The 13,183-nt window shown below is 54.0% G+C and overlaps 2 protein-coding genes across 2 annotated transcripts; one reads left to right on the top strand and one right to left on the bottom strand.

The window, feature by feature from the left end:
- Positions 1–3,259: 3,259 nt before the first annotated feature.
- On the top strand, positions 3,260–4,195 carry LOC142076395 (olfactory receptor 14C36-like). The gene has a single exon (XM_075138696.1). It carries the CDS (start codon positions 3,260–3,262, stop codon positions 4,193–4,195), a length of 936 nt encoding a protein of 311 aa, XP_074994797.1.
- Positions 4,196–12,355: 8,160 nt separating this feature from the next.
- Positions 12,356–12,946, bottom strand: LOC142076403 (olfactory receptor 14C36-like). The gene has a single exon (XM_075138702.1). The coding sequence runs from the start codon at positions 12,944–12,946 to the stop codon at positions 12,356–12,358; it is 591 nt and encodes a 196-aa protein (XP_074994803.1).
- Between the last annotated feature and the right edge of the window lie 237 nt (positions 12,947–13,183).

Genomic DNA, 13,183 nt, shown 5'->3' with positions numbered 1-13,183 from the left:
TTCGGAAGAAAAATGCCATTATTATGAATGCCCGTCACCCCTCCCTTTCTCTTGTCTGTTATTGCTGATCCTGACGTCATATGGTATGGAATATCTTTTTGATCAGTATGGGTCAGCTCTCTTGGTTATGTCCCCTCCCGATCTCTTGCCTACCCCCAGCCTCCTGGCCTTTGCGGGTGGTGGGGTTGGAGAGACAGCCTTCGTGCTGTGCGAGTACTGCTCAGTAACAGCCAAAACAGGGGTGCATTGTCAACACCCTTCGAGCAACCACTGCAGAGCACGGCACCCGATGGGCTGCTAGGAGGAAAGTTAACTCCTCCCCAGCCAGACCCAGGACAATCTCTACCTCGTATTCCACACCATCTGTGTCATGCTCCGGTCCCACATAATTTGATACGTTTACAAATCTTCCGAAAATCCTTTTTTATGTATTTCTCATTCCTGACATCCCCTCTTACCAACACTTAAAACGTATGCCACATGCATAAACCATCTTTACATCCAACGTACAGATTTATGTGTCCTCATTAACCACTAACATTGGGGTTGAGAGCAGACTTGCAACAGGAAAACCTGCTACCAAGCACCCAAGACCTTGTGTGTGCAAAGGCTTTGCCTCAGAGCACAGGCATGCTGCAGTGGATGGCAGGTGGCAATGTGAAGAAGAGATGAAGTGCCCACAAGGAAGACAAACCCTGCTGTCCCCAAGGCCAGAGAGAAACAGAGCTGGGCTGTGCAGTCCAAGCAGGAGAGGGCTTTGCTCTCTGTGGTGTCTCTGCAGCCCTGAGCGCCTGCGGTGGAGGTGAAGCTGATCTCAGGAAGGAAGAGGTGATATTGAGAGTGTCCTTGGGAGTGGACATCCTGTGGTACTGGCACAATGAAAATCATTGGCCTGACCCGTGACTGTGACATCGAGGGGTGGTTAAACGATGGGGGAGAGAAGAACCAGCAGAGTTTGAGAGGGAATGCCCATGAGTGGAGACCCTGGTGTGATGCGCTTCGTATTCATGCGCTGCCCTGCATCTACTGGAAAGAGAAGGGCACAGCCTTAGGCCAGCGCAGTGGTGCGGTTCAGTCATTGGCCCAACGGCACCGAACCTGTCTGAGATGCCGTGCGTGATGCCTGTCACACAGCTGGTTTGAATGGGGACAGGGGTCCTGGATAGGGCCTGTGCTGTCCACGTCAGCTGCAGAGCCCTGGCATCTCACGTAGCACTGCAGGCCTGTAGGTGGATATTAAATGAAGATTCAGCTGCCCTGAAGTAACTTAGACAATTGGAGCGCAAGGGATGCACTCGACAAAACTGCCATGATACTCGCAGGACGTGTAGGAAATACAGTTGATGGTGAAGAGAAAGAGAGCTCTCCCTGTGCTGCATGACTCCATTTGGCCAGCTGAATACCTCTATAGGCTGCCCCGTACGTGGGGAATAGCTACAGGTTCAGTTGTCCTACATATGGGCATCTGCCGTCATTCCACCTGGCCAATTTAACTTCCCATCAGCCTCCAAGAAGATGCCCCCAGATGCTGCCCTGTCTCTAGGAACTGCTCCCTCAGAGCTTGCAGTCACCTCACATAGCTTGGACCCCCTCCTGAACCCCAAAGGTCGCCAGGTGTTGGTGGCTGAGCAGCTCCCTCCTGGTAGCCACCCCCATGATTGCCATGGCAGCTGAGAGAAGGAGCTCCCATGCAGGTGCCCATTTTGTGCCCACCTGAACTGAGGCAAGAGGAACCCCACCTCCTGTGGCTTTGTGGTCTGCAGGGGAGTGAGCTGAGACCCCTTCCAGCCCCGGGACTGCACACCCAGGATGAGATGCCTCGATTGACTCTGCTGGATCATTCCCTCAGCAGGGGTAAAGGAAATGCCTCCCTGTCACTGTCTGGGTGTCCTCTCTAATGCTGAGACAAGGAGAAGTGATTAGAGGACCTACATGTGACTCTGGGAAGGGAAATGACCTTGGTGGAAAGAAGTGTCTCTGCGCAGCTGAGGGAGGGAAGATCAGGGATGACTTCAGGCTGTTTCCCAGCAGGTTCCCCTGGAGCCCCAGGGACCCCTCGAGGGAGCCGCGAGGGGCAGAGCAAGTGCTGCCTTGGGCTGGTCCTCTGCTGCTGAGCTGGGCCGGGCTCCTGGAAGGAGGGAGCTCCTGGCAAGTGGGCAGTGCTGCAGAGAGACAGCTCTGCCCAGGAGCAGCTCCTCTGCAAAGCGCAGCAGGGCTGAGGGCACTGCCTGCAGGCAGCGAGGGGAGGGAGCGAGGCAGAGAGAGCGTAAAGGCAGTCTGGAGTGGGAGGATGCTGAGAGCTCACTGGGGGAGAATTCTTCGCAGCCCTTGACACAGTAAGTCTCTGGCTGCAGGTCCATGCAGCTGCGGTTCCTTGAGGGGTCTCCTCAAGCTGGCAATCCCACAGATGACAGGATCTGTAAGTACAACTCTCAGAGTTTCCCTAGTGTAGAGGAGGAGGACGAGCTGCAGAGCAGGGACTCCCTGCTGCACCATCAGAGGGAGAGGCCATGATCCTGCCTTCTCCAAGGGATGGCTGCAGGGCTGTGAAGGTGGGTGTGCAGCCCAGGGCTGTCCTTCCGAGCAGGGTCCCTGCGCCCCAGGTCTGCACTGGATCTGGGCTCAGTAGTGCCTGCTTGTTTTTCAGGGTAACACAAGAAGGTGATCACCCTCCATCTCATGAAGAACAAGTCCACAGCAGCCCGGAACAAGTCGGAGGGACAGACCAGCTGCCCTCACTCTGCACTAAGCCACAGGCAATCCTCTTGCCTGGCAGGACTCGTTCTCCCTGAGGGCAGCAGAAATGCTGAGGGTTTCTGACATCCAAGAAAACTCCCCAGGTGAGATGGGGAACTTTAAAAACCCCACACCTCTCAAACTGCCTTCTGCTGTCCCCGTTCCTCAGCACTGGGGGTGCAGAGGCTGAGAAGCCCTTCTGCGTTAGGAGCGGTTTCATCTGACAAAGTTGAACACCAGGACTGACCCTGCCCCCACCGTTCCCATGAACCCACTGCTGCAGAGCAGGGCTGACTCCTCAGCAGCCAGCGGGCAGAGGCCCTGCTCCTCATGGCACGCTCGGCCAGCACAGATCTGCAGCCACGGAGCTGAAGGAATGTCTCCTGGAAAAGGAATGGGGGGTCGGGGGAGTGTAGCAGGGTGAAGGTCTAAGAGAAAGGCTTTGATTTTGCTCAGAGAAGTCTCCCCTAACTCTTCATTGACTCTTCCTTTAAGAACAGGACCCCATGCCCAGAGGCAGCAGATGTCCAACACCAGCTCCATCACCCACTTCCTCCTCCTGGCCTTTGCAGACACGCGGGAGCTGCAGCTCTTGCACTTCTGGCTCTTCCTGGGCATCTACCTGGCTGCCCTGCTGGGCAACGGCCTCATCATCACCGCCATAGCCTGCGACCACCGCCTCCACACCCCCATGTACTTCTTCCTCCTCAACCTCTCCCTCCTCGACCTGGGCTGCATCTCCACCACTGTCCCCAAATCCATAGCCAATTCCCTCTGGGACACCAGGGCCATCTCCTACTCGGGATGTGCTGCCCAGGTCTTTATGTTTGCCTTCTTGTTAGTGGCAGAGTATTATACTCTCACCATCATGGCCTATGACCGTTATGTTGCCATCTGCCAACCCCTGCACTACGGGACCCTCCTGGGCAGCAGAGCTTGTGTCCACATGGCAGCAGCTGTCTGGAGCAGTGGGTTTCTCACTGCTCTGCTGCACACTGCCAATACATTTTCACTGCCCCTCTGCAAGGGCAATGCTGTGGACCAGTTCTTCTGTGAAATCCCCCAGATCCTCAAGCTCTCCTGCTCACACACCTACCTCAGGGAAGTTGGGCTTCTTGTGGTTACCCTTTCATTAGGATTTGGGTTTTTTATTTTCATTGTGCTGTCCTACGTGCAGATCTTCAGGGCTGTGCTGAGGATCCCCTCTGAGCAGGGACGACACAAAGCCTTTTCCACGTGCATCCCTCACCTGGCTGTGGTGTCCCTGTTTGTCAGCACTGGCATATTTGCCTACCTGAAGCCTCCCTCCATCTGTTCCCCATCCCTAGATCTGGTGGTGACAGTTCTGTACTCCTTGGTACCTCCAGCAGTGAACCCCCTCATCTACAGCATGAGGAACAAGGAACTCAAGGATGCCCTGAAGAACCTGATTCGAGAAGTAGTATTTCAGCAGAAATAAGCTGCCCATCTCTCTTCACAAGGTTTCTCCAAGTGATCTCAGGCAACTTGTGTCCTTTGGGCATTGTACTGGTTATAATCGTGTTTGTTCAGAAATGTTTGCTTTCATCCTCCTTCTCAAGAGGCTGAAGCCAGTCTGTCTGGCCCAAAGGCCTTCTCTCCATGAGTCTATCACTGCGCTAATGCTGGCCTCCTTTGTGGCATGTCTGTAAATAAAGGGGATTGCCTGCGTGCAGCGTGTGCAGCTTGGGCTCTTCTTTCCACAGTGGAGTGCAGAATACACTCAGGGAATTGCAGGCGAAAAGGCCCTGCTGTTGGGTGCTGCATTGGCTTAGGGGGACAAGGGCATGGCTTGATGTGTGAGGGAATGAGGGCTGGAGTGAGCCTGAACCCAGCAGGAGAGCACAGGGAGATCTGAACCCAGCAGGAGAGCACAGGGCATCTCTGGGTCTCTGGGTGCCTCGGGGTAGAAAGTGAATGGAGGTTTCCAAAACTTCCTCCAAAAGTGGAGTCACCCAAAGGAAAAGGGCTATCCTGCAGGATGCACAGCCCAATGGGGCTCTGCAATTCCAGAGAGGCAGTGGAGACACAGCAGGCACGAGGAAGGCAGCCTGAAGAGTGATTCACATCATCTTCAGTGAGGAGCCATGGGCTGGATGCAGTGACACACCTGAACACATCCTGAAAGAGCTGAAAGGCCCTGTGATTTCTCGGAGTATCACAGCCCCAGGCCATGGGAGAAACCTGTCAGGGGCAGTGATGCCAGTCTGGCCACATCTGCTTCACTCCCGCACCAGCATGGCCAGGATGGAGTCAGCCCATGGTGCCAGGGCAGCTCTGCAGAGCAGCAGCACCAGCTCCGGGCCCTGTGGGCACCTCAGGGGAGGGAGCCAGCAACAACTGGCCAGGCCAGCACGGACACACTCCCCTGGGGAAAGGCTCTCTGTGGAGCAGGGGTTTCCCTGGAGAAGAGTGGAGCACCACGCGTGGGTCAGAAAGAAGGCAAGAAGCAGGAGAAAGAGGTTTTTCTGTTCAGCAGCTTGGGGCAGCTCCTGTGCCACTGGACCTGGGGGTGGGGGTGGCACAGGCTGTCTGGGGGCTCTTCTGGAAAGGACACAACAGCACCCCAAGAGTGACGGAACCAATTCCTTGGGCCATTGCTGGCCTCGAGCCCTGGGAGTGATGGGGAGGATGAGAGCCCCTCCCCACCCCCAGGAGCTTCTGGGTCCTTCCGAGAGCCTGGGGCTGTGGTGGGAGTGCCCAGAGCTCTGCAGCACCCTGCAGCAGGCACTGCTGTGGGGCAAGCCCAGGCTGAGACTCACATGGAGCCTGCTGCCAACCAGCACCCCCAGACCCCTTTCTGCAGGGCTGCTCTCCAGCCACTCCCACTCTGTACTTGTGTCCAGAGCGTTACTCCGTCCCGGGTGCAGATCCCGGCATTTGGACTCGTTGAATGTCATGCCCTTCAGGATGATTGCTCAATGCTCCAACCTAGCCGGATCCCTCGGCAAGGCCTCTCGTCCCTCGAGAGAGTCAACAGCACCTCCCATTGTGGGATCATCAGCAAACTTGCTAACAACAGATTCCACTCCTGCCTCCAGATCATTGAGAAATACATTGAACATTGATAAACGTATAGATCTGGCCCCAGGATGGAGCCCTGAGGAACACCACTGGTGACCAGCTGCCAGCCAGATGCAGCCCCGTTCACTGCGACACTTTGAGCCCTGCCGTCCAGCCAGTTCTTCACCCGTGAGTGCTCCGGGAACCCCCTCATCTCACGGCTGGACAACTTGCCCAGAAGGATGCTGTGAGGGACAGTATCAAAAGCCTTACCGACATCCAGAAAAACGACATCCACCGCCTGTCCTTCATCCACGAGGCAGGTGACCTTATATAGAAGGATATCGGATTGGTTAAACAGGACCTTCCCTTTGTGAACCCATGCTGACTGTGCCTGATGATTGCATTGTCCTTTAAATGCCTTTCCATGGCACCCACAATCTTGAATCCTAGAATATCTCAAGTTGGAAGGCACCCATAAGGATCATCCAACTCCCTGCTCCTCACAGCACTACCAAAAACTAAACCATATGACTTTCATACATCAAAACAAATTGATAAATATCCATTTTTATAGAAAAACACCCCCAGTGCTATGAAGATTCCCTTCATGGCACTGAACTATATCTGTCACTCTTTTCTAGTGGCACTCAGAAAACAGAAACAACCTCTAAAATCTTGCTGCAGGGGACGTCAGAATCGGATGTTGCTTATGGAAAATTTTGTAACAGCCCTATCTAAAACTCTGTATTGCTTTATCTGGAATAAACACCTCTCCTCCTTCAGTAAGTTACGTCATCTCCTTCGGAGCAGGTTTCCTCTCTTTGTACCTAACGTACACCATTGCAACTGGCATGTTGTGCATCAGAAGAGATCAGCACTTCAAGAACTGCCCTCTCTCTCAACAGTGCAGAGCTCTTGCTGAGCCACTGGTCATACTCAGTGCTAATACACAATAAACTAAACCATTCCATACTCCTTTCATGTCATTGAACCATTTTTCTGTACAGATTTATGCCTATTTTTAAAAGCCAGTCGTTGCACTGATGCTGCTAAAATTCCTGCAGAACAGCTGGTTCTTGCCTTGGATCTCTCCCTTCTCCTCTCTACGTTCAGTAGCAGAGAAGTCTTGAGGGCACGCATTGCCTTCCCACAATTTTTAAAATAAACACTTGTCATGGTTTAACCCCAGTCGGCAACTGAGCCCCACACAGCCACTCACTAAGTCCCTGTGGTGGGATGGGGGAGAGAATGGGAAGTGTAAAAGTGAGAAAACTCGTGGGTTGAGGTAAAAGCAGTTTAATCATTAAAAAAAAGAAATAATAACAATAGTAATAAAAATAAATTTTTAAGGAAAACAATAAAACAATAAAGAGAGAGTAAAATAAAACCCAGAAAAGACAAGTGATGCAAATGAAAACTTGCATCAACGGGGGGGGAACGTTGCCACCACGGGGCCAAAACGGGGGGGAACGTTGCCACCAAGGACGAGGAAAAGGCTGAGGTACTCAACGCCTTCTTTGCCTCAGTCTTTAGTAGTCAGAGCAGTTATCCTCAAGGTACTCAGCCCCCTGAGCTGGAAGACATGGACGACGAGCAGGATAAACCCCCCATAATTCAAGAGGATGAAGTTAATGACCTGCTACGCCACCTGGACGTTCACAAGTCTATGGGGCCGGATGGGATCCACCCGAGGGTACTGAGGGAGCTGGCAGAGGAGCTTGCCGAGCCGCTCTCCATCATTTACCAGCAGACCTGGTTAACTGGGGAGGTCCCGGACGACTGGAGGCTCGCCAATGTGACTCCCATCTACAAGAAGGGCCGGAGGGAGGATCCGGGAAACTACAGACCGGTCAGCCTGACCTCGGTGCCGGGGAAGATCATGGAGCGGTTGGTTTTGAGGGTGCTCACGAGCCATGTGCGGGACAACCAGGGGATCAGGCCCAGCCAGCACGGGTTCATGGAAGGCAGGTCGTGCTTGACCAACCTGATCTCCTTCTATGACCAGGTGACCCGCCTCGTGGAGGAGGGAAAGGCAGTGGATGTGGTCTACCTGGACTTCAGTAAAGCCTTTGACACTGTCTCCCACAGCATTCTCCTAGAGAAGCTGGCAGCTCACGGCCTAGACAGGTACACTCTTCGCTGGGTAAAAAACTGGCTGGACAGCCGAGCCCCGAGAGTTGTGGTGAATGGAGTTAAATCCAGTTGGCGGCCGGTCACGAGCGGTGTTCCCCAGGGCTCAGTACTGGGGCCGGTCTTGTTCAATATCTTTATCAACGATCTGGACGAGGGGATCGAGTGCTCCCTCAGTAAGTTTGCAGACGACACCAAGCTGGGCGGGAGTGTTGATCTGCTGGAGGGTGGGAAGGCTCTGCAGAGGGACCTGGACAGGCTGGGTCGATGGGCCGAGGCCAACTGTATGAGATTCAACAAGGCCAAGTGCCGGGTCCTGCACTTTGGCCACAACAACCCCAGGCAACGCTACAGGCTTGGGGAAGAGTGGCTGGAAAGCTGCCCAGAGAAAAAGGACCTGGGGGTGCTGGTTGACAGCCGGCTGAACATGAGCCGGCAGTGTGCCCAGGTGGCCAAGAAGGCCAACGGCATCCTGGCCTGTATCAGAACTAGTGTGGCCAGCAGGAGTAGGGAGGTGATCGTGCCCCTGTACTTGGCACTGGTGAGGCCGCACCTCGAATACTGTGTTCAGTTTTGGGCCTCTCACTAAAAGAAGGACATGGAGGTGCTGGAGCGTGTCCAGAGGAGGGCAACGAAGCTGGTGAAGGGCCCGGAGCACAAGCCTTATGAGGAGCGGCTGAGGGAACTGGGGTTGTTTAGCCTGGAGAAGAGGAGGCTGAGGGGAGACCTCATCGCACTCTACAACTACCTGAAAGGAGGTTGTAGCGAGGTGGGTGTTGGTCTCTTCTGCCAAGTAACTAGCGATAGGACAAGAGGAAATGGTCTCAAGTTGCGCCAAGGGAGGTTTAGATTGAACATTAGGAGAAATTTCTTTACTGAAAGAGTGATCAGGCCTTGGAACAGGCTGCCCAGGGAAGTGGTGGAGTCACCATCCCTGGAAGTATTTAAAAGACGTATAGATGAGGCCCTTAGGGACATGGTGTAGTGGGCATGGTGGTGTTGGGTTGACGGTTGGACACGATAATCTTAGAGGTCTTTTCCAACCTGTATGATTCTATGATTCTATGATTCTATGATTCAATTGCTCACCACCAACCGACCAGCGCCCAGGCAGTGGACTCCCCGCCAACCTCCCCCCTAGGTTTATTGCTGAGCATGACATCATACGGCATGGGATATCCCTTTGGTCAGTTGGGGTCAGCTGTCCCGCCTGTGTCCCCTCCCACCTTCTTGTGCACCCCCAGCCCACTCCCTGGTGGGGTGGGGTGAGGAGCAGAAAAGGCCTTGACGCTGTGTAAGCACTGCTCAGCAGGAACGAAAACAGCCCTGTGTTATCCACACCGTTTCCAGCACAAATCCAAAACACAGCCCCATACCAGCTACTCTGAAGAAAATTAACTGTATCCCAGCCAAAACCAGCACAGCAATTTATATTATGATCTTCTCCATGGTTTTTCCAGGTACTGAGGTCAGACCAAGAGGTCTGTCGTTTCCTGGGTCTTCCCTCTCGCCCTTCTTGCGTACGTTGGAATTATGTTGGCTAGCTGCCAGTCAGTGGGGACCTCCCCAGGCTCCCCAGACCTTTGGTAGGTGATCGAGAGGGGTCCTGCCGTGACATCCACTGGCTCATTCAGTACTCTGGGATTAAACCCTTCTGGCCCCATGGACTTGTCATAGGATTATAGCATGGTTTGGGTTGGAAGTGACCTTTAAAGGTCATCTAGTGCAACCCCCCTGCTGTGAGCAGGGAGAACTTCAACTAGATCAGGATGCTCAGATCCCTGCCCAACCTGACCTTGGATGTTTCCAGGGAAGGGGTGTCTACCACCTCTCTGGATAACCTGTTCCGGTGTCTCACCACCCACATCTTAAAAAATTTATTCCGAACATCTGCTAGATCCTTCATTACTCTGAGATGAATGCCAAAAGGCCCCATGGCCTTGTGAACATGCAACTGATACAACTGGTCCCTTTCAATTTTAAGGTCCACAAATGGACTGTGCTGGTTTTGGCTGGGATAAAGTCAATTTTCTTCAGAGTAGCTGGTATGGGGCTGCGTTTTGGATTTGTGCTGGAAACACAGAGCTGTGTTCATTATTGCTGAGCGGTGCTTACACAGAGTCAAGGCCTTTTCTTCTTCTCACCCCACCCCACCAGCGAGTAGGCTGGGTTTGCACAAGAAGTTGGGAGGCGACACAGCTGGGACTGTGGCTCATAGATAAGGCTCCCCTTGGAGCAGGTACACCCCTAAGGGACTGCAGTCTGTGGATAAGTCCAAGCCGGAGCAGGGGCAAGGGGAGGAGGTCATTGCAATGTTGAACCCGATGGTCTAGTCCAAAGGGTCCAGGGGTGGAGACTGTAACGGAAATGCCTTCAAATTGTTGTAACCTGGGATTTGAGTTGCATGTTAAGGGAATTACTAGAGCAGGAACCCCCTGTTGCTAGCTAGGCTAGGAGCAAGGGGAGGCGTTCATTGCAATATCAAAGCCTATAACGTGGCCCAAGGAGATCAGGGATGGAGACTGTAATGGATCTACCTTTAAATTGTTGTAACCCATGATTTGAGTTGCATGTTATAGGAATTACTGTAGCAGGAACCACCCAAACCAGTGGAGGACAACATCTGCTCTGCTCCAGTTACAAACAGGGCCCAACTTCACAGGATCATAAGAGAACGGAGGTTGAAGGGACCTCAGGATGTCTGCAGGCCAACCTGTCAGAAACAGGGTCAGACCACGTTGTTCAAGGCTTGATTGAGATTGAAAACCCCAAGGACAGAGAATGCACAACCTCTCAGGGTGACCTGTTCCAGCACTTGGCTGAGCTCATAGGGAACAGAGTTTTCCTTATCTCCTCGCTGAACCTCTCCTCTCTCATTTCCCTCCCATTGTCTTTTGTCCTCACATGATGCTGAAGAGCCTGGCTCTGTATTCTCCATATCGTCCTCGTAGGTACTGGCAGGCTGGGATGAGGTCCCCCTCAGCCTTCCCTTCTCCAGGCTGCACAAGCCCAGCTCCCTCAGCCTCTCCTCACCAGCAAAGCGCTCCAGTCCCCGGCTGTCCTGAGGGCCCTTCGCTAACCCCACTCCAGCTTGCCGATATCTTTCCTGAATTGGGGATCTGAAGTCTGGATGGAGTATTCCAGAGAATCCCTTCCCTCAATCTCCTGGCCATGCTCTGGTCGTCCAGCCCAGGATGCTGGTGGCCTCCCTTGCAGCCAGGGCACACGGCTGCCTCCTCTCCAGCTCCCTGCCCATCCAGACCTTTCCCACAGGGCTGCTCCCGGCCTGGCAGCCCCCAGCTTGTGCCATTGCCAGGGTGAGTCCCCTGCAGGGCACAAACTGCCATTTGTCCTCCTGGGATTCCATGAGGTTCCTGCCAATACGTGCTCTCCTCCTCCTTGAACCTCTTCACTGAGCACAGAGGCCTGGGAGACCTTTTCAGTAGAGACTCAGGCAAAGAAGGCCTTGAGTCCCTCAGCCCCATTGGTGTCTGCTGTTTATTAGGTCACCGTCCTCGTTCAGCAGCAGCCCTGCATTGCCCTTGTTCAGCCTTGGTCTCTAACACAGCAGTTGAAGCTCTTCTCTTTGCTCTTGACTTTTCTTGCAGCCACCAACTCCAGGTGGCCACCCCCTGGCAGCTGCTTCACTGCCCCTGGCAGTGCCCTGTCCTGTGCTGGCCCAGCCCCGCTGTCCCACACATGGTCCCACGGTCCCACTGTGCAGGCACAGCATGAGAAAGGGTGTATTGAGGGTGAGGAACAGTTTCTCTCGCATGATGCCCATGACACCCCTTTGTGCCCTGTCCCCCTGCTGTTCCTCCTACTTGAGACAGCCTCCCCCAGGTCCTGGAACCTACCCAGGCCTATGCGCATCCCATGGGGGGTTTCACAGACATCCCTGCTCCGGGGCCTGGCAGGCTCTGGAGGAGGAGAGAGGTCGAGCAGGGCTGGCCATTCCCCCAGGGCAGGCACTGAGCCCAGCAGGAGGAGGGAAATGGCCATGCAGCAAAACTCACCCATAAATCTGTGGAGAGCGGCCAGGGTTGGAAGAGGCCGAATAGGGAGGCCACCAGTGAAAGCTCGCTCCAGTCCCATTCCCTAACACATCGCCCCATGCCCTCCTCCCCTCAGCCCATGGAGAACCCAAGCACAGCAGCACGGCCTCGTGGGGCCAATTTCTTCAGCCTGTTCCTGACCTCAGCTTTGGAAGAAGAGCCCAACCTCCAGACACCGGCACTGAGGAAACCCCCTATTATTACAGAGATGTGACACGGGAGGCCAGCTGTACCTTTGGGCCAGACACATGTGCAAAGACCTCTGGGTCAGTCAGATTGGCTTTGTGCCTGTGGAGAAGTGGAGTGCATGCAGACATTCCTGGAGAAACAGAATTATCACAGGTAAATGCCCAAAGCACAGGAGGTTCCCCAGCTACATTGGAAATCACTTGCAAAGAGACGGGGGCAGATTACTGCTGCTGAGAGACCACGGATTGAATCAGCTTCTTCAGTGCGTCCTTGAGCTCCTGGTTCCTCATGCTGTAGATGAGGGGGTTCACTGCTGGAGGTACCACTGAGTACAGAACTGTCACCACCAGATCCAGTGATGGGGAGGAGATGGAGGGGGGCTTAAGGTTAGCGAACACAGCAGTGCTGGAAAACAGGGAGACCACGGCCAGGTGAGGGAGGCACGTGGAAAAAGATTTGTGCCGTCCCTGCTCATGGGGGATCCTCAGCACAGCCCTGAAGATCTGCACATAGGAAAGCACAATGAACACAAACCACCCAAAACCTAAAGAAAAACTAACCACAAGAAGCCCAACTTCCCTGAGGTAGGTGTGTGAGCAGGAGAGCTTGAGGATCTGTGGGATTTCACAGAAGAACTGGTCCACAGCATTGCCCTTGCAGAGGGGCAGTGAAAATGTATTGGCAGTGTGCAGCAGAGCAATGATAAACCCGCTGCCCCAGGCAGCTGCTGCCATGTGGACACAAGCTCTGCTGCCCAGGAGGGTCCCGTAGTGCAGGGGTTGGCAGATGGCAACATAGCGGTCATAGGCCATGATGGTGAGAGTATAATACTCTGCTACAACTAAAAAGAGAAACCAAAAGACTTGAGTAGTACATCCCAAGTAGGAGATGGCCCTGGTGTTCCAGAGGGAATTGACCATGGATTTAGGGACAGTGGTGGAGATGGAGCCCAGATCAAGGACAGAGAGGTTGAGGAGGAAGAAGTACATGGGGGTGTGGAGGCGGTGGTTGCAGGCTATGGCGGTGATGATGAGGCCGTTGCCCAGCAG

Source organism: Calonectris borealis, unplaced genomic scaffold, assembly GCF_964195595.1.
Source record: "Calonectris borealis unplaced genomic scaffold, bCalBor7.hap1.2 HAP1_SCAFFOLD_49, whole genome shotgun sequence".
In the NCBI taxonomy this organism is placed as follows: Eukaryota; Metazoa; Chordata; class Aves; order Procellariiformes; family Procellariidae; genus Calonectris; species Calonectris borealis.
This window is presented reverse-complemented; position numbering and strand designations above follow the sequence as displayed.

Coding starts and splice junctions, on each gene's coding strand:
- LOC142076395 (XM_075138696.1), top strand. CDS start 3,260: ATGTCCAACACCAGCTCCATCACCCACTTCCTCCTCCTGGCCTTTGCA.
- LOC142076403 (XM_075138702.1), bottom strand. CDS start 12,946: ATGGCCTATGACCGCTATGTTGCCATCTGCCAACCCCTGCACTACGGG.